Source organism: Myzus persicae, unplaced genomic scaffold (genome assembly GCF_001856785.1).
Source record: "Myzus persicae strain clone G006 unplaced genomic scaffold, MPER_G0061.0, whole genome shotgun sequence".
Classification (NCBI taxonomy): Eukaryota; Metazoa; Arthropoda; class Insecta; order Hemiptera; family Aphididae; genus Myzus; species Myzus persicae.
This window is the reverse complement of record NW_019101653.1, coordinates 180,417-200,096: the sequence shown is the minus strand read 5'-3', so window position 1 is coordinate 200,096 and position 19,680 is coordinate 180,417. Positions and strand designations below refer to the sequence as shown.

At 28.5% G+C, this 19,680-nt stretch overlaps 2 protein-coding genes across 5 annotated transcripts in view; one reads left to right on the top strand and one right to left on the bottom strand.

The window, feature by feature from the left end:
- The window catches only part of LOC111029946 (regulator of G-protein signaling 11), a 46,321-nt gene that overhangs the window by 3,648 nt on the left and 22,993 nt on the right, over positions 1-19,680 (bottom strand). Inside the window, exons 4-14 of one of the 2 annotated variants that reach the window (XM_022309202.1) lie at positions 11,277-11,327; positions 7,044-7,150; positions 6,820-6,936; positions 6,483-6,554; positions 6,218-6,400; positions 5,541-5,716; positions 5,350-5,423; positions 4,908-5,037; positions 3,916-4,137; positions 3,267-3,524; positions 1,554-1,595 (exon numbers count right to left, since the gene is read on the bottom strand). In XM_022309202.1, the coding sequence (XP_022164894.1) occupies positions 1,554-1,595; positions 3,267-3,524; positions 3,916-4,137; positions 4,908-5,037; positions 5,350-5,423; positions 5,541-5,716; positions 6,218-6,400; positions 6,483-6,554; positions 6,820-6,936; positions 7,044-7,150; positions 11,277-11,327 (1,432 nt within the window). The remainder of the gene's footprint in view (positions 1-1,553; positions 1,596-3,266; positions 3,525-3,915; positions 4,138-4,907; positions 5,038-5,349; positions 5,424-5,540; positions 5,717-6,217; positions 6,401-6,482; positions 6,555-6,819; positions 6,937-7,043; positions 7,151-11,276; positions 11,328-19,680) is intronic. The other variant, XM_022309203.1, reaches the window with a different exon arrangement.
- Positions 5,010-19,680, top strand: part of LOC111029948 — a 100,769-nt gene continuing 86,098 nt past the window's right edge. Inside the window, exon 1 of one of the 3 annotated variants that reach the window (XM_022309207.1) lies at positions 5,010-5,117. The gene's annotated coding sequence lies outside the window, so the exon portion shown is untranslated. The remainder of the gene's footprint in view (positions 5,118-19,680) is intronic. The other 2 variants (XM_022309208.1, XM_022309210.1) reach the window with 2 other exon arrangements.

Here is a 19,680-nt window from a genome sequence, read left to right as displayed (position 1 = left end):
ATACAATACGCATATACCGACATTAAGGTATAGAATACCACTACTCGTGCACAACTCAAGAAGAGGAACGAGAACAAATTTTGTTCAACAATATAATAATATATATATAATATTGTGATGTAGGCGAAACGTATATATATATATATATAGGGCTATACAGTATACATCAATACAGTGGCGTGACGACGGGGATAATCGAGAGGCGGCCACATCTGAGTTTTTTGGGGTGGTGCTGGCGACGGGTGGGTGGTAACTTTGTTTTTTGTCGATATATGTAATAATAAGTGCAGGAAAAGTAATGCTCAATAAGATATTTTTATTTCGATATTGTTAAGTGGTAGCTGGTAACACCGAGGGTCAACAATCGAGTATAAAATTTGTAATGTTCATATTTCTTAATAGTAGGTACATACATCTACATCAGGGGTTCTCAAACTTGTATAGAAACTGTACCCCTTTTTACCAATACAATTTTTTGACTACTCCTCCTAGGTTATTTCAAAGGTTTGTTGGCCAGAATCGTACCCCCTAAAAATGTTGAGTATCTCCAAAGGGAACGAGTACCACATTTTGAGAACCACTGATCCACATGATAACTGCATAAAAAAATAAGTATCCGTATAGATTCGGTGTATTGCATATTTTTGATTCCAAAGTGCATAAATCATAATATTATACTAGTGTTTGGTTGTGTACTCAATTAGTTTTTAGAGCTACCTACCTGTCTTTCACCCTATGTATTATTATTTCCCTATATTAATAAATAAATATCTACTATTGATATCAAATTACATTTTCTACCCTAAAATTAAAATGTTTTATACTTTTAATCACAAAACCATTTTAAATGTTCGTAAGTTTGTTGACGAACGCTTTTAAAATCTGAACTTCAAACACTTATAAAAGTGTGACTATACAGCCTTTTGATATTTTTTATACCTATGAACAATGTTATGAAAGTTTATCATGCGTACCAAATAAAATGGCAATATAAATATTTTGTGACAATTCTATCTATAAGATTATTCTATTCTGAATTACAAAAAAAAAATAATAATTTTTTCTATCTTATTTATACTGTTAAAAAATCTCGTCCCATCCCAATCTCATTGATACATTACTGCCAATATGCTAGTTTTTCAGCGAAAGATAAAGAAAAAGGTTTTTATACTGACCGATGGGTGGAAGTGTTGGTTGGTGAGGCGGGTATTGGGAAAAAAATTCTATGACAATATTTGAGTTCGCTACGCCACTGATCAATACATGTATAATATAGGTATACGCAGGATATAATATATTTATATAAGCGAAGAATAGAATAGTCAATAAAACGGCAAACATAATGTATTGCACGCCATAATATAAAAAAAAACAGGTAGATGATAATTAATTAATTATACATATTATGTATTTATTGTATATATATATATATATAGTATATAGTATATATTTCACACGAACTAAACGTTAAAAAAAAAAAATAATAATAATAATAACAATAAAAAAAAACGGTCGACAAAGAAACTTTGTACAGACGTGTTGTTTTAACTTACTGGTTGGAACTTGGAGAGGAAGGTGTGCAAGGTAAATCTCCCCTGTAAAACATTATTGTCTGAACTATTCAAGTGTATCATTACATATTATATATATACATAAGATATTATGCATAAATTGGTATTGTGAAATTTTTCACTTGTACAATATAAGTAGATGTGTATATGCTTAAGAATATGACGTGTGTGTGTGTGTACATTGCATGTATATATATATGCTTTACCCATAGAAAGTGTTTATAATTGTGTTCTTTGTGCCCGTGTGACTGTGCAAAAGTATAATACATAATGTACGTAAAGTATAATAATAATATATATATATATATATGTGCTATTTTACAAGAAAAATTGCTCGGTTGCAACGTATATAGGTACTCGAGGAAAAGCTAAATAAATATTTGTACATTTTTATGTATACAAGTGAACTTGGTGTTGTCTTATATTTTACAATGCATTACTACGTATGTATATTTTACAGTGGTACATAGTATAATACGACTAGAAGATGTTTTTATACACTCATTATTAATTCTACTTTTTAAATAGTATATAAATATAAATATAATTAACTCGACTGATACCTACGATTTCACAAAAAGCAAATTTTGGTTTTTCGCTAAACATTTTTTAGCAACAAATGTTTTTTTGTACGTTTTAATCTATGTGCCTCCACTGATATGAGCGTATTAATATTTAGTATGCGTTATGTCCGCATCAGTAAAATGTGTTTAAAATAGTTTGGATTATTTTTTAAAAAGTTATCCAGCGCAGTACGTAATATAATCTATTTTCAATTAATTGCTTGGTAAATACTAGATTGTATGCTAAAATAATTGTTTTGTAAAGAGTATACAATAAGCCACTCCAATGTTTGTTACCTAACACGCCAAATACAAGTTACTCTGTTACATAGTACATTACTGTCATAAATGATAGTTGTGCACTTGTGAAGGGTTTTTAGACCTAAAATTTGAATGTAGATAATAACAATGACAGATGGTTATTGTTGTATCGATTGGAAACTTGTTCAAATATAGGTATAGTTGAAACGATCAGATTTCAGTGAATACTTAATATTGGAATATTTACAGACATCAAACAATAATTTGCTTGACCTAAGTAAACGTGGTATGGTAAACATATTGTTATATAGTTTTTATACTGCGATCATATTATTTGTCCAATTATAAGTACAAGGTTGGGACACGTAACGCTAAAGCAGTTAGTAAATAATATGTGTAAAAACGGTAAAATATTATATATTATAACGTACACAGGTTGAATGGTCGGGTTCAACCTCCTAGGCCTCCACCCTCATTCTCGAAATTTTTATTGCGGTTAATAATATTAATATTTTAAAACAATATGTAGAGCCCAGACCTAGACACAGTCCACCCCAAAATATATATTTTTTGTGTACCTGCCTTATATTAGTTATTATTTTCGAACACTCGTATGCGTGATGAGATCCTTATTCACTACCGCTAGGTAAAGCGAATGACTGTTACATTCATAAACTGGGTTTTGATAAATGTGGATTTTTTTTGTGTATGTTTATGCTCAGACGTTAAAACGCTTAATATACATAGTATATAGTACACAATATATGTATATATATACATTATAATATAGTATATATATTTAACCATATTATATGTATTGTAAACACACATAGGGGCGGGTACATTGTATGTATCTTTTTTGTTGGCTTACCTATAGGGTATGTCACTGAGATTAGATTGACTATGGGATTGCGAGACTTTAACAGAATTTATTGGAAGCTCGTGTGGTGAGCTGGTCAGGCTCCTGTCGCTGCCCCTTCGCTTTGCGCTGCTACACGACGACGACTGATTGGCTTGTAAGACCGACGACGATGACGTACCCTGTGTGCTCGAACATCCTGCAGTGCTCCTTATGCGTTCTTTGCAATCTGCCTTTTTGTTGGCAGCGCCGCCGACCAGCCCAAAAAATCTAAAGGAAACATCACCAACAATAATGCGTATAGTTTTAAGGCTGAAAATTTTTTTAATCTCGTATGATTCGTAAGAGTTTACGTATTCGATCGTCATTTTCTGTATCATATAGTCATATAGATTAGTGTCATACTGTCATTCAAAAATTTGATTCGAGGTAAAATAACAAATAACATTTTATTCGAACCTCGAGTATAGTCGAAATGCGCGAATGTATCGATACTATCGACGTAACACAAAATATAATAATATAATACCGCGATGCAGCCGATTTCCGGCGGCCGTACCTATATTTAAAATCATGCCTACAGATTCTGCCGCACAGCAGAACTGTGCAGAGTGAATCGAATTATATTTATGACATCGTCATTCGTCGTATAACATTGTACCTTCGTCTGGCCGAGGGCTGGACTCCATTAGCGAGCAGGTTTTTGTAATGCTCCGACCTTATGAACCTAGGATAACAGTCTTTTTTCAACAGTAATGTGTACACATGTTCCGCAGCACCGTCGAACGTAAATCTAGACGGGATTTTCATTTCTTTATGCGTTCTTTCCATCGTCTTGCCGTCGATATTGATTTCACATGGAGCGCCGGGCGCAAGGAACTCACTGAAAACATGCGATACCGATATAGACATGACTCGTATAGATGGGGGGGGGGGGAGTGCATATTATTATTATATTTTACGCAGTCATGGTTGTAAAATATTTTAGTATAATTATTATTCAAATACGTTTAATGGCTTCGAGTACTTTTATTCTTATATATATATATATATGTATATGATTAGGTACATTTAAATTGCATTTTTAATTCATTTACTGATATTGCAGAATGCCTACTTTGATGCTTTAATTTATATTTTCGGGAGGTTGATTTTATGTTATTTTATAACCTGTATAGACATTATAGGTCGTAATAATTTCATAATTTCAAATTTACTATTGGACATGTCAAAAATAATGTATTTTTGTGTTATATTTTACAATGATGGTGAAATAATACAATAATAAAATTATAGGTATGACTAAAGTGTAACACATTTGTCAGTCTTATTAAAAAAATTATACAAATCTACTGCCCATACCATATTAATTTTGATTTTAATTAATTAGTTTTTTTATATACCTATATTTCATACGAAAAGTATTACTTAACAACTGCACTGCATGTATAGGAACGAACCACAAGATATATATTATGAAGATCTGACAAATTGACAAATCGTCATTGTAACATATCCACTGTATGTAAAAATGCGTTTTAAATAGATATTTCACTACGTTTGAAATTGTTTAGCAGCGTAAATAATAATCATTGTTATTATAATATAATAATTTTAGTGCTACATGAAAATCTTCCCTTAGAACATACTTACTCATATATTTCTCTGACTCTTTGCAGAATTTGTGACTGACAGCTCCGTTTCAAATCATTGACCGCCAACCAAAACCTAATGTTTTCGTGGCTGTATTCCTTCCGGAGATAATTTGTGAACTCGTAGAGACCTGTTCAACATGAAAATAATTATGTAACTGACTAAAGCGACGCACTCTGCGGGAGAGAGATATTTTCCAATTTCTACAAGGTATGTAATATGCATGTTATTTATGTTATGAATGTTATTCTACTCGTATATATTATATAAGGTATGTATGTATTTTGAACATGATTAACACGATTATTGAGAGTATAAAACATTGAGTTAAATTAACGCGTAAAACGATTGTACTCATACTTCACCGTTTGACCAAAGGCGAATACCTTTGTAAACCCTCATATAATAATAATAATTATTATTATAATAATAGCCCATTTACCTGTTGCATCGGACACTAAATCTTCCATTGATAGAGCCCAACGTTTTATGCGCTTTTCGGTTATGGCTTCCACCCTGAAACACGTAGACATATTAAAATTGCTCTCGCTCGTGTGAATTTTGATAATTTGTTTTTTTGGTTTTTGAAACAACATTTTAAATATTACAATATATTATGGCACTTAAACTCACATTGGGCAATTGAACGTCCAAAATGTTGGGTCGTCTGTCACCCAAGGATTCGATGGCTGAGCACCTGTGATTAATGGATCGTACTCGTTATACGTCTCAGCAAATGCAACTAGACCGTCCAAGGCTACTGACGTTTTAACTCTTGTTCTCCCTATACAATTTCTAAGCAGTTCGACCTAAAAGAAAATATTGACATTCCTCATAGAATTGCATCGTAAAACGTTTGCAGTTTGTTTAACTTTTTCACGTCTGTCGGTCACGGCTTATGTCCGTCGTCTTTTGTTGCAATCTATCGGTCCGTTACACTTAACCGAACCTAGCTTCAGTTTAAAGGAAATGAGGCACATCCACACGGGATGTCATTGAAAATATTTTCAATAAGACAGACGTTTAAAATAATTTGTACCGAAAGTTAACCGTAGAATATTTTACTATTTTCTGTTATAATATTTTATGTATCAGTTAAAGGAGATATACGATTGTTAATTGTCTGTCCATATATATATTATATATGTATATAATATATATATATATATAAAATATTACGCGTCACACAATATTTATTTTTAATATTTAAATTATATTTTTAATGGACTGATGTGGAATGGTTTATAATAAATTATAAAAACGTAATTAATTCGCACTGTTCGATAAAGATATATTTGTATTTTATTTACTTCTCTCCGGAGATCTTCAGAACTTCTTTTCTTTTTTGTTGAAAAACTGCCACCAATCTTTATCGGTATTTGTTCCATAACGCTGACACATCCTGGGGGAGGTCGATGTACTCTCCAAAACGCCCTTTCTTGACTATCAGTCACTATTTTTTCGCCTTTTTTCCTATCTTTGCTCAGCCGCACCTAAAATAATCGATCCATGTACAATTGACGTCTTGTCATCAAGATTAATTACTTTAAATAGATAAAAACACTTCATTTTTACTTGTTCTTCAGCCTGCATCGTGATGAATTCCCATTTGTTTTGTAGATTTTTTTTCAGACTGTTCAATGAGTCCTGGATTAATGAAAAAACAAATAGCTATTGAATTTAACTTTGAAATGAAATGTTTAATATTTTCGATTTAATGCAAATAAAGGACTGTTTTTGTGTATAAAAAAAAAAATCAAAAGGTCTTATTTTTATATACGTTAAATTTTTCAAAAATGTATCTATTGCATGTTTACACTGAGGTTGAAAATTCGGACTTGGATACACTTTTAAAGTTAATTTATGGTTGTTTTAATTAACTACGAGTAAGTTATGTGATACTGATGCTTACCATTTCATAGTCTTCCAAGGCATGTCGTTGTTTGTTTCTTAGCAGTCTTTTTGATAGGTATATCGCATATTCTACGTTATCAGGATTCTTTTGTGAACATGGCCAATAATACGGAATCTAAAAAACAATGTCGTGATCACAGTTATTTTTTGAACTCCATTATTAACGATGGACGTTGAATGGTGTTTCGATGTTTAATACGCAATAGTTATTATTTATCTTACTTGGAACCTGTACAGAGAACTGTCATCTTTTAGAGTAAGAGTTTTTGAGTCGTTTACGGGAAAGAAGTATCCGTATTGACATAACATATTGGCTATATGGACCGCTTCTGTAATAAAAAACATGAATTTCCTTTTATTATACGTATTTCTGTAATATTTTACTAACATGTCAAGAAGTCATCTTCAGAATTTCAAAACATTTTAAGTATAATTTATGATGTAGATAACTTGTTTAAAGTTGTGCTTCGACGAAACTCTAACTTACTAAAATGTTGAATAATATATTGCTACTATAATAGGACAATATTTGAAAAGGGGTCATATTTTATATGAAGTGGTATTCAAAACGTTATTCAAACTCAATTTCCACAAACAATATTAACTACCTACTTGTTTTCTTTTCCTATACAAAAAAAGTGTCTTAGGTACGTTATTATATTGGTGGGCATCATCATATACTGCAAAAAGTTAATGTATCAATAAAACAAAATGTATATAGGCTTGTTCACAGACCTCTAATCACTATAAAGACGTATTATATTATGCGGTCGATTATGTAAATAAATTATAATAATATAAATGAATGTTAGTATATATAATATTATTATATTTGGTTTGTGCATACTTTACATTACACCGGTGTACCGTGTACGTTTTAAAATTAAAACAAATATCTACGTATTTACATAAGCTCTTATCTCGACGGAAATGGTGAATTCATTTTTCACTTTTGATTACTTAGTCATAATTAAAATAATATTTATATTTTATTTATTATTATAGTGGCATAAAATGGAAAAAACTTTATTAAAATTGTTGGTGAAATGGATCAGTTATTACACACAATATGTATACTTACCTCTACCCCTACCCATTTTTCAGTATATACCTACTTCAAGCGGAGAGCTAATTATATATTATACTAGTTTTACTAGAGATTTATTTGCAATTTTGTTTTTCTTTTTAAAATGCTTTTTTACTGGTAATATAAAACTGTTTTTTGCCAAGCCTCGTCCATACACGGTATTATAAATTTAACGCAAATTTGGACTGGAGGTTGCGCTTTTGAACTTAATTATTTTATCGTTCAACGACTGGAAATATTATGCTCTAAGCTCCGTTTAAAATCTATTTTCCAATGCGATAATGAATATATAACCTAAACCTAGTCCCTGTTGCCATCCATATTATGTAATATATTATAGGAATCGCTGACTGATCTGTTTTTATCCTTTTAAATCAGGAAAATAATTTTAAAAAGGTGGGAAAGAGGGTACAGCTCTGCTGTAGGTACATTAGTTGTCATATGAGTCACTGTAATAGATGTGTTAAATTTTAACTTAAAAATTCCCGTTATGCCTCAATTTTTTTTCTGTTTTTCCCATCACTTTTGAAAACTACTGGGAATTTTCATCTCGAATATACCAACTAGATTCACTTTTCGACCAGAAAAGTTACTGAAGTTGAAAATCAAAGCATTATTTCGTAAAAACAGCCACAAATAAAAATAAAACACATCTCTGTAAAATCAATACATTCATTGCTCAGCTTAAAGTCTAAAATAATAACGTCCCAATGATGGTGATTCGAATAATATTATCACGAATAATAAAACCAAGGAGTAAGATTTTATTTGAAATGGTATTTTTTCGTCATATTTTAGTACCTATCTATAATCTATGAATTATGATTAACAATTATGTTTATTTCGTGCTTTTAATCGATTTACTCGGCTCAAATTAATTATTGTTTTTTCCTGTACTATGCTTAAGAACGTATAAGTTCAAAAAAATATAGGTGCCTGATTTTGATTGCTGTATGATTTTTTTTTATGAAGGTAAATTGACCGTGAACAATAACAGATTTTTTGTATGAAAAATGGTTCTGCTCAATACGTTTATAATATTAATATATATTATTTTATTTATATACAATTAACTTGGATTCGCAGTCGAGGATTTATAATATACCTAATACGCATATAAGTTCGTGATTTAGGCATCAGTATACCAACCCATATAATTCTCTTTGGGTTGGTATATCATTCGCATTACTGCATTAGTCGACGTAGCTGTATAGAAATGAAACTCGTAGCCATAAAAGTAATCCTCTTCAATATAACATTCCTGAAAACGACGAACGGGAAGAATAATGCTATAGGGTTGTTTATTGCTCGGCGCTCTGTGTCAGTATTATATAGGTACCTAATATTGATACGATATTGTATTTGAGCACCGCTACGTTACATAATTCAACTTCCACAGACCTATATATAAGCCATACACATAGGTGATAAAATGTTCTCAATCGAGAGACTATAACCCATTTAATAGATTTACGGAAAATAAAAACCCATCACATATTTTTCTTACGTTTGCAGGATACGCCTGGATGAAAAGAAAAAAAACAGTTCTAGAAAGGTCTGCTTATCGTTTAATTACATGTGCTATAAAGTCAAACATTGCAATGTGAAATTAGTGGCCGCTTAAAACGTATTGTTCAATAGGTACGGCAGAAGTGTGTAGAAAATATTTTTCGCAATCTCATTTTATTGATATCACACATACTTTACGTATGTTAGTTTTACGGTAGGTATAGATACTCATTTTGTGTAAGGATATTATGCGTATAGACGGAGATACGGTGGTGCAGCGTATATAATAATACATAGTATAATAAACATTTATTGAAACGTTTATTAAATTTGAGTGGTAGAAATAATAATAACGTAAGAGCTGTTTGTTGTACGATGAGCGACCAATTTCGTTTTACATGTGTCTGGACTCTGAACAGTCTGAACATAACATTTGAATACATATAATATACAAAACGTATAATGTATAATAACGATGCATATTATTATTATTATCTGTACTATGTATATACTGTTTTACTATACCTATTTACATTTTTTTCTCGACTCATAAAACTCGTATGATAAAGTACATTACTTTCAGATTTCCATTTAAAAGCAACGCTGATACATAATATATTTCAATGGAAATGTTTTGTTTACGTTTTCGGACTTTTGTACGTTTGAACGTTCATTTTTATTTTCATAAATAATGTATAGATCCATATAATAGTAAGTAGTAAAATATAAAAACGTATACTGAAAGTCCAAAAGTAAATAATATAGGAGGATTGCATTTGTTTGAAATTGTTCCGCGAAGTGGTTGCGATTTTAAAATGTTATCAAAGTTATACTTTGTTTACACTGTGTTTATGTTTACAGTGAAGTATTGAGGGACAAGTCATTATATTCAACTACCTCTGAGTTTGTATTTAGTAAGAAAGAATCGATAGTTTAATTATTTACAAAATACTATTAATAGGTACTAGGTACTAACTATTTTGTAACTAATTCTATATTTTCAAAATATTTATCAATGTATTAAAAATTAAAATGTATTAAATAATCAATAGACCAACCAAAAAAAAATTGGCTGATTTTAATCTGAAAGAAATCACAGAATTCGTTCCCATAAATACTAAATGTAAATATAAGTATAGAAATGTATGTGTGTAATGTATTTAGTATATAATACACATACCTACTGAATTAAACGTTTTTTAGTTCTACTACAAGAATAGAAAAATTTGATTTTAACCTTTTTCTTATCAGTATTTATTTGCAATATTAAATCCTTTAAAACTAAGAAGTTGTCGTCCAAATAACGAACAACATTATTATATTATTTATTAAATCAACTACATTTCCATTGCATTAAGTAAACAATTTTTGTTCGTGCATTTCCATGTTCTTATTGAAACATAATTTGAAATAAAATCTTATTTTGGTCTGTTAATTTAAAAGTAAACCCAGTAAATAATGGTGAATCAAATTTAACTTGGCAAATTAAATTGTATAACTTATTTATGGAAGTATAATTTTCGTAATATTACGTACAATGGGAAAACTTTATTTATAATGAACAAAACATTTATTTTTTTTATTTTATTGATTTTTCTAAACATTCATGTATTTAGTTTAAATTATTAAACATCAATTAAACGTTATGAAAAAATCATAAACAATTAGTTCGATTTACTTTGCGGTTTTCAAATGTTGGTTTTGTTTTTGCTCACTATTTTTCGTTATAACCAAAGACGAATATTTTTTACACTTTTTATGAATACATATAATTCATACAATCATACTATGAACATTTTTATGCTTTTTATTTTCGTAGAAACTATTTCATTGAAACCATTTTAATAATTCAAACTTACCAGTTTCGTCGACAGTTAAACGGTCCATTAGCCATTCAATTATGTTATAACCTGAAACAGTGTAATAAGGGTTTATGGTTAGGTGTGTTTAATAAATTATTTACATAAAATATTCATTTAAATGAATTTATTATCAAATTGTATTATATTAAATCTGAGCATATTATGCTCAGATTTAATATAATAATGTAGTTTCCTAACTCATAAAGGCATGTTATTGTGTGTTAAAAATATTCTGATTGATGATGAAAATATTACTTTTAGTGTATATCAATAACACCATTCTTAATCAGTGAATGTTTTATTAAAAATATGCATCTTTTAAGTTTTTACAGTTTTATAAATTAACGATTTCACTATAGTAACAAAGATTTTTTTTACAAATGTTTAAAAATTTATCACAAATCACAATCCATGTAGTGTTTAGCAGTACTTTCAAAGGTCAATCAATAGCCACAAAAAAATTCAGTAGGTATACACTATACAGTATAATATAAGCTTCAGCTTGAGTTATGAGTAGCTAAGTGTTATCCGTTTCGATATGGTTTTACCATCCTTTTATGTGCCTCGGGGCGTATTTTAAGGGGGGGGGGGCGATCATGGAGGACTCCTAGAACTGTATTTGGTTTTTCAATTTCATGAATGATATAATGAAAACTCACAAGTAGTTGTAGTTCATTATGTAACCAATATTACAAGTAAGTGCTACTTGATATTTTTCTTATATATATTTTTGTTAATAAGTAACCATGACAACGAATAACTTACAAAAAATCTGTCAGAAATAAAAAACGTATATCTAACCCAAAAATATTTATTTTAATCTCATAGGTGGGTAGTACAGACGGTATTGTATGGTTTGTTATAGTCTTATAAACATCTTTTGAATCAATTAATCAATTCATATATTATAACCTATATACTATAGGTGATATTATTATATTTCCATATAGGAATTTATTAAAATTAAAAAAAACATAATATTATGTAGTATGTTATGGCTGCACTGTTAAATCGTTGTGTATTATTTGATATTATAAAATTAAATTTTTTATCATAACTTGGCGATTGAAATGAATCAGGTCAATTAATATTTCAACCATTTTTCAATCGTAGTTAACTTTCGACAAAATTGAGACCCTCCCCCCTAGAAGAATGACTAAATACGCCCCTGATGTACCTATGAATATAGATATTTAAAATGTAGTGTTCTGAGTACTCGTCCTTCCTTAGATTTTATACATAAAAACTGAAACTTTGCTCAGGTTAGTCGTTTTATACACTAAAATAGTAAAGTATGTAAAATTATTTCAATAGTAGGTATGTATTATTTCTTATCACGTGAAGATAATTTTTTTATTAGGGGGCTAATTACAAATTTATTTTTGTATACATTACATGATATTTACATACTTATATCGATATACGATAAATACGTTGGGTTCTAATCATTTTAAGCTCACGTGTTTTGTTATATTATTATTTACTATCAAACTTGTTCTTACACATTTCTTCTTATTTTTTTTAACCTATTTAACCTATTTGTCTGTGTATAATTATCAAGTAGAGGTACTTTCGTAAAGATTAATAAATTCCGATAAAATTTCGTATTGAATACATTTAATTGTGATCAGGAAGACAAGAAAACTGAAACAATTTAATGTAAAATTATGTTTGTTATAAATTATAATGATATACCTAATATTTTACTATCGTATATTTTTATAAAATGTTTATTTTGGATACTGATCGATAAAATTTATTGGTTTTACAATGATGTTTTTTTGGCCTATCACCATGTTTGGGGCAATTAAATATTTTTAAGCTCCAGTACGAGGGTGGTTTCTGGTAGACAAATAGATCTAGTTTCATAATTGTGGGGTAAAATATATTGTAAGTATCTACCTACTTTTAAAATAATCGGGAAAAACAAAATTATGGAATAACGGGAATATTTATGCTAAATCAATTGAATGACCGTGTCTTAAAGTAAGGGGACTTGACATTTTCACTGAATTATTTATTTTATTATTAATATTTTTATTTGCATTTTTCAGGCAAGATACAATTTTTTAAAAATATTTTTGTTTTTTCTACGGTATTTATTTGTTCTAACTATTTTCCGTCGATAAATATAAAATATCCTTAGAAATAGTGAATTACACACACATCTCTGTTCAAAACCGTTTTTTGTAGGTATGCAATAATTTATTATTGAATTTAAATTTAAATATTTAACCCATCCATTACAGAGACCTAATAAATGACTAGCTACACTCGAAACCTACTAAACCCGGTACCATACATCAAAGAAACTTTCTCGGTTTTTCAAAGTTTTTTTCCTACATTTAACAGCTATCATGAGCATACCTAAACATTTATTACGTAAACATATTTGCTATACATATATTTATAAACATGACATTTATGTGTTTCTGTAATTCGTGTTGATATATTATATGAATAGATACAAATCTGAACCTCAAACATGATATAATATTGCATAAATATTGCGTTTGCACCTACTGGATACTGTAGCCTGTAGATTTTAAATTTATAATTAACCTCTTAAATCATAACAATATATTGATAGTATATGGGAGTTATTTGATCTTCATCAGACCCATATTTTCCACCGAGGGATTTAAAAGAGTCCCTTGGACCCATATTATAGATCCGACATCCGTAAACTTAGGTTTCGTTGTTATGGGTACGTTTCCGGATTGAATATATTATAATACGATTAATATCTAAACACTATTTCGTACAACTAAACAAACATGGTTATTATTTTAATTGAATGTTATCGTCTTATATTCAACTTGATCGATTTAACGTTAAAGTATCTAATCATATTATTTATACAGGTCGTAGTTTTATCTTATCTCTTATCCTATAAATACACCGACAACGATTAATAATAATTGTAATCATATGATATCAGCCCACCCGCTGTCTGAAACTGCATTACGCCATTACTGTTAGTATGAACTTGATTAATTAATTATCTATTATGATTTATTTCTTGGAAATATTTACGTAAATAATAAGATCGGGTTGATAAGTATTGGTAATCCTTGATTTTTTACTTGATTACAAATTTAGTTACATTGAAAGTTTAAATATAATACTCCTAAATACCTAAATAATAATAATTTTCTGGTGCAGCGTGCATACTGTGATACGCTAAGAAAATCTTCTTTTGTAAAAAAAAAAAATAGAATGGATCATTGTTCACATTAAATATTATTTGGTTTATTTTAATTTAATAGTAATGTAGTTAGTAATAATTGTACATATTTCATTTCCTTTTTATGCATTAAATGCTTGGATATTATACCATCATTTTTGTGGTTCCTAATTAAAAAAAAAAATACCATACACGTAAAATAACATATACATAATTTTTGATATGCAATAAAACATAGTTTGATCAAGTGGTACATGAAAATTTTCCAACTGTGAAAGTGGTGCGAATATAAAAAGGTGGACAACCGCTGCTCTAGTGCAATAATAATCTACAATCACGATAGTATGTAAAAAATTCCACATATCTATGCTTGATATCTCTAAAAAATAGTACATATAAATTAGGTCTAATCTAAACGTTGGAATTAAATGTACCGCTATTGCATACCACCACACCGGATTTTAATTTGTCGATATGATTGAATTGAATTAACTTTATATTGTACTGTTGCATAAATGTTTACTGCAGCAATAACGACATTCGCATCGAAACATGTGATGATTTCGTCTCGGCGAAACAATGCTCAAGAAATGCTTAGTTTAGATTGGTAAGCATTATATTGTATTTTTGTAGACGTATATATATATATAAAGGTTTTACTTTTTTCAAGAAGTCTTTCTTTTATAAAAGCCCGTTAGGTACTCGTAGACATATAAAGTCAATATACGTTCAATTAAGGTGTACCCGCTTCTCTTTTCTCACGCTACTTCCAATCCCAAAGTAAAAGTTTCAGCGTGTTAAAGTGGTTCTTCCGGCCGGTGAAATTTGTGCTTAGGGAATTTGTTTCGAAACGAAGGGTTGCCAACCGATATTGATTTTCCTAGAGTGGCTTAACACAAAAGAGAAGTGAAATAACAATAAATTACAACACATTTCTTGTCGTCTACTCAAAGATTAATTTCATCTGACTCGTTTAAAATATATTTCAGTGTTATGTAGGTGTATGAAGTATAAATAACTGACGTTAAAAAATCATCAATCGCATTTTTACAGTAACAAATTATTTTGATTTTATGCATTTATATATCGACTATTATTTATTCGTATATTATCGTTTCAAACTGTCGATCTATGTAAATAAAATTAATTTTGAAAATCGGATGTCTTTAGAAAACTATAAATAGCATTATTAACAATCAGGAACTCCCTAATGTACGTAGAGTGAATCTCGTCATTGCAGAGTTGGTTAGCATAATGAGGAATAAGTTAAATTTGAATTCAATGATAAATCATTGATTAATTTACTAATATTACCATATTTTTAGCAATGAATATTTTCCATTTTAATTTTAGAGCATTTTAAAAGTGCACATTTCTTATATATTTTTAAGTGCTTGTAACTTGCTTTAAAATAAAAAAATACTTACGTGGGACTCTGAATAATATTCTTACTTTTAAATTTCATAATAGGTCAATTTAATCTTATATTAAAAATAACTGAGTAAAATTAATTCTTTTTGGGATATCAGAACATTATATTTGGTTTTCTCTTTCTGGCCCACGCGCAACTTATTAAATTTGCGTTCAGAAGAGCCAACTTTGCAGTACATATTCTTGAATTTGACGGATTTTGTCCAAAAAAAACTGGCTCCTCGTTTTTCTCTAATTTTTTTGTTCGTTTTTTTTTTGATTATTTTTAAAAGCATCCAGTATTTACCAAAAACACCGACTATTATTGATTTAATTTTGATTATTATAGTTATAAGTTTTAAATAATAAATGATTTATTTATATTTAATGTATCAAAAAGAGTACATTTTTTTATAAATAAATTCAATTTGTTGTTGCAGGAATAAAGTTTAAGGGTAGCTAGCATTTAAGTTTGATTAAAATGACTTAAAATGACGTTGAACCTTTACCAAGTTTTAATTACATTTCATACAGAATTAGTATACTATGTATACATTAGATCACTTTATCAAAAAATAAATAAATTAAATTTTACAACAAGTCAATTCTTATACAGCTATAGCATGTGTATCATTTTTTACATACACCAACAATTTTTCAACTCTTCGACATTATTTCTGATTTCATGAATTTTAAAATCCAATTATTCAATGAGCATTCATTTCCGACGTCAATAATCCAATGAAAAAATATTATATTATATAAATGGCTTGCTATTTGTTGAACTTGGAATAACAGGGTACCATCGCATTTATGTCTGCTTACATTTTAACACTTATATACATGTACCTAATTTATTTTATGTACAATTATGTCTATGTACTATGGCCATTTGGGTATAGTAATGACTAATGACTAATTGACTAATGAGTAATGTCTAATGAATAATGATGCATACTTAGTATATGGACATAAGTATACTGTACAGATAAGACTCGTTAACTTGTTTTTATTTAACATGTATTATTATTTATTATAATTTATGTTCAACAACAATGTTAATCTATAATAAAATTAAAATTACAACACGCATTATTAACTGTGTACAGAGTACCTATTTAAATGTTAAACACAACCCATTTGATATCTAAAGCCTCTTGAGCCTTATTTATAATTGTTTGTTATAATAATAATAATAATAATGTATACATTACTTTTATTTAATCTGTATTGCTTTTGACATAATTTAAATAGCATTATTAAACGTTAGTTTAAATCAAATCTAAGATACATATTCAGAGAATGATCCCATAGCATTCTAAACTTTCTAATTACCCAAACTGTATAGAAATTGTTGACCCGAAAAACTTAGATAATACTATGTTAGAATATCGTGAGGTGTATAATTAAAAAAAAACACTAACAATTAAGTTTAAAAACTTTTCTAACCTATAACTTCTGCCTATAATATCATTTATTTGCATCATGTTATTATTTTTTTTTAGAACTTTATCAAGGTAATTATTTTATTGATATACTTTTTCATATTTTTTAACTTTCATAGTTAATCCTACATAATATTTCACTTAAGGCATTTTAAAGTTTAAAAATTATAAATTTGTATTTACAAATAACAAGACAATAGGGAAATTATCAAATATGAATGTTTTGAGTTTGTTTTAATGCTATTTGATAAATGAAATTGAATAAGTTTAAATTGAGAACAAAATATAATATAAACTTAAACAATAAACAGTTTAAAAACTAAAAAGAAAATTCAAACTTTTAAAATGAATCCACTATCGGATCGAACAATAAATAATCTTTCATGACATAATAAAAATAGTTTATATTTCAACGTACTCGCATGCATATACGTATACATATAATCGTAAATCCTTGTAAATTAATTTATATTCATAATTCAAGGAATGTTTGGTACCTATTTAATAAGGGAAGACATCGCAGAATTAATATTTTCGAGGTATAATCTATTGAAGAACATTTCACGAATACAACAGTTACGATGTAATCATAAATACACAACAAAAAAATTAATTTATGGAGAAACTCTACTACCAGGGTATTTATAATGTAAGACTCTACAGTTAAGTGTTGTATGAGATGTCGAGAAAATTGTTGTGCTATGGGAAATACATTTTTGTTTTGTTGATAGTGTAAGTATTTAAAAACGAAAAATGAATGTAATTTTTAAAATAAAAACCATTCACTTTAATTCCTAAGAAAAACCTTGTTTTTTCTTTTAATTTAATATAGGTAATAAATACTCAATTTTTTCAAGTTTATAACAATATTGTATAGTTGGAATAAAAAAACTAATTTTAAATATCACATGTAATTAATATGTGATAGATTCGATGAGTGCATCCATGGGCACATTATCCAAAATAATAATAAAAACTACCTAATAAAATAGTATTTCTTAATAAATTCATATAAATGTTAACTAGGTACTTATAAAATCATTTGGAAAGTTGCAAGTGTTCTGTACATTAAGTTCATGTAAACGTTTTAAGAAAATTGTATAATAGAACATTAAATTGTGACCCATAGAACAAGTCAAACTTGTTAATTAATTATGAAATATAAAATAAAATTTAATTTAAAGGATTTGTGTAAATTAACATAGGAACTCATAAATTTGAGATTTGGATGGGTATAAGGAGATGGAGAGCCGGACGTGTTGCTGACAAATATCCTTAAAATAGACCACTAAGCTTAAATGTAGTATAATGTTTAAATATTAAAATATTTTTTATTTTCATATTGGTATTTAATATTTATAAATTATATATATATGCGTTTTGGACACCAATTGTAAAAAATGTTTTATATTTCCCCAGTGACAAATTTAAATCAAATATGCGGCGATGGACTAAACAAATAACGAGTTTTTAAGTTCAAGTGGATTTATTAGAACGATTTATTGACCGTAAGAAATACGAAGAATAACAAAATTGTATTGTTCGTTACAAAATTACCATCAGTACTAAATAACATTATTAAACGTAGCAATCGTTTGAAGTAAATTCCATTAAGAAAATGAAAATAAATAGAACGAATACATATATCAAACTTTCAAACGTATAAATGGACTTTATTTATTTTACGAATTTTACACTCTACCATTTCTTTGTCACGAATTAATTATTATTTATAAGAATTATACACTACAGGGAAAAAAACCATTTTGCTTTTATGAAATAACTTCTGGATAATATCCTTAAACTATAAAAATTCCTAAGTCATTTTTAAACCTAATTATAATTAAAAACGTTTTCTAATTTCCTTTTTAAAATGTTTTGAAACCATGTCAAAAAGTTTTTTTTTCTGAAAACTTAGACCCACAGAAGTTTTTGATCTCTAGATAAACATTTGTTTGAGTTTTAGATGCGATTATGCCAAGCGAAATATGTCTTGGTCTGACAACGATGTTCTTATCTATATTCGAATTGTGGAAGAACTCCAAAAGTTTCATGTAATATCGATTAGTGGTGAGGTTTAGTCAGCACTTTGAATAAAAGGACATTTTTTTCCCCAGGAGTTTTTCTAAGCACTGTCAGCTAAGTTATAACTACAGAAAATTGTCGAAAAAATATTGAAGAAATCAGAGCAAGTGTGGTCAACCGAGATTCATCTAGTATACTATCATTATAAAAATATTGTAGTTTATTTGAATGGCAATTTATCTTTTAATTTATCATTGCAATTTTACTTTTTTCGTATCAATATCAATTTTTCGTTATGACATTTTTAACTTGAAGAACATTCTTTTTATGGACA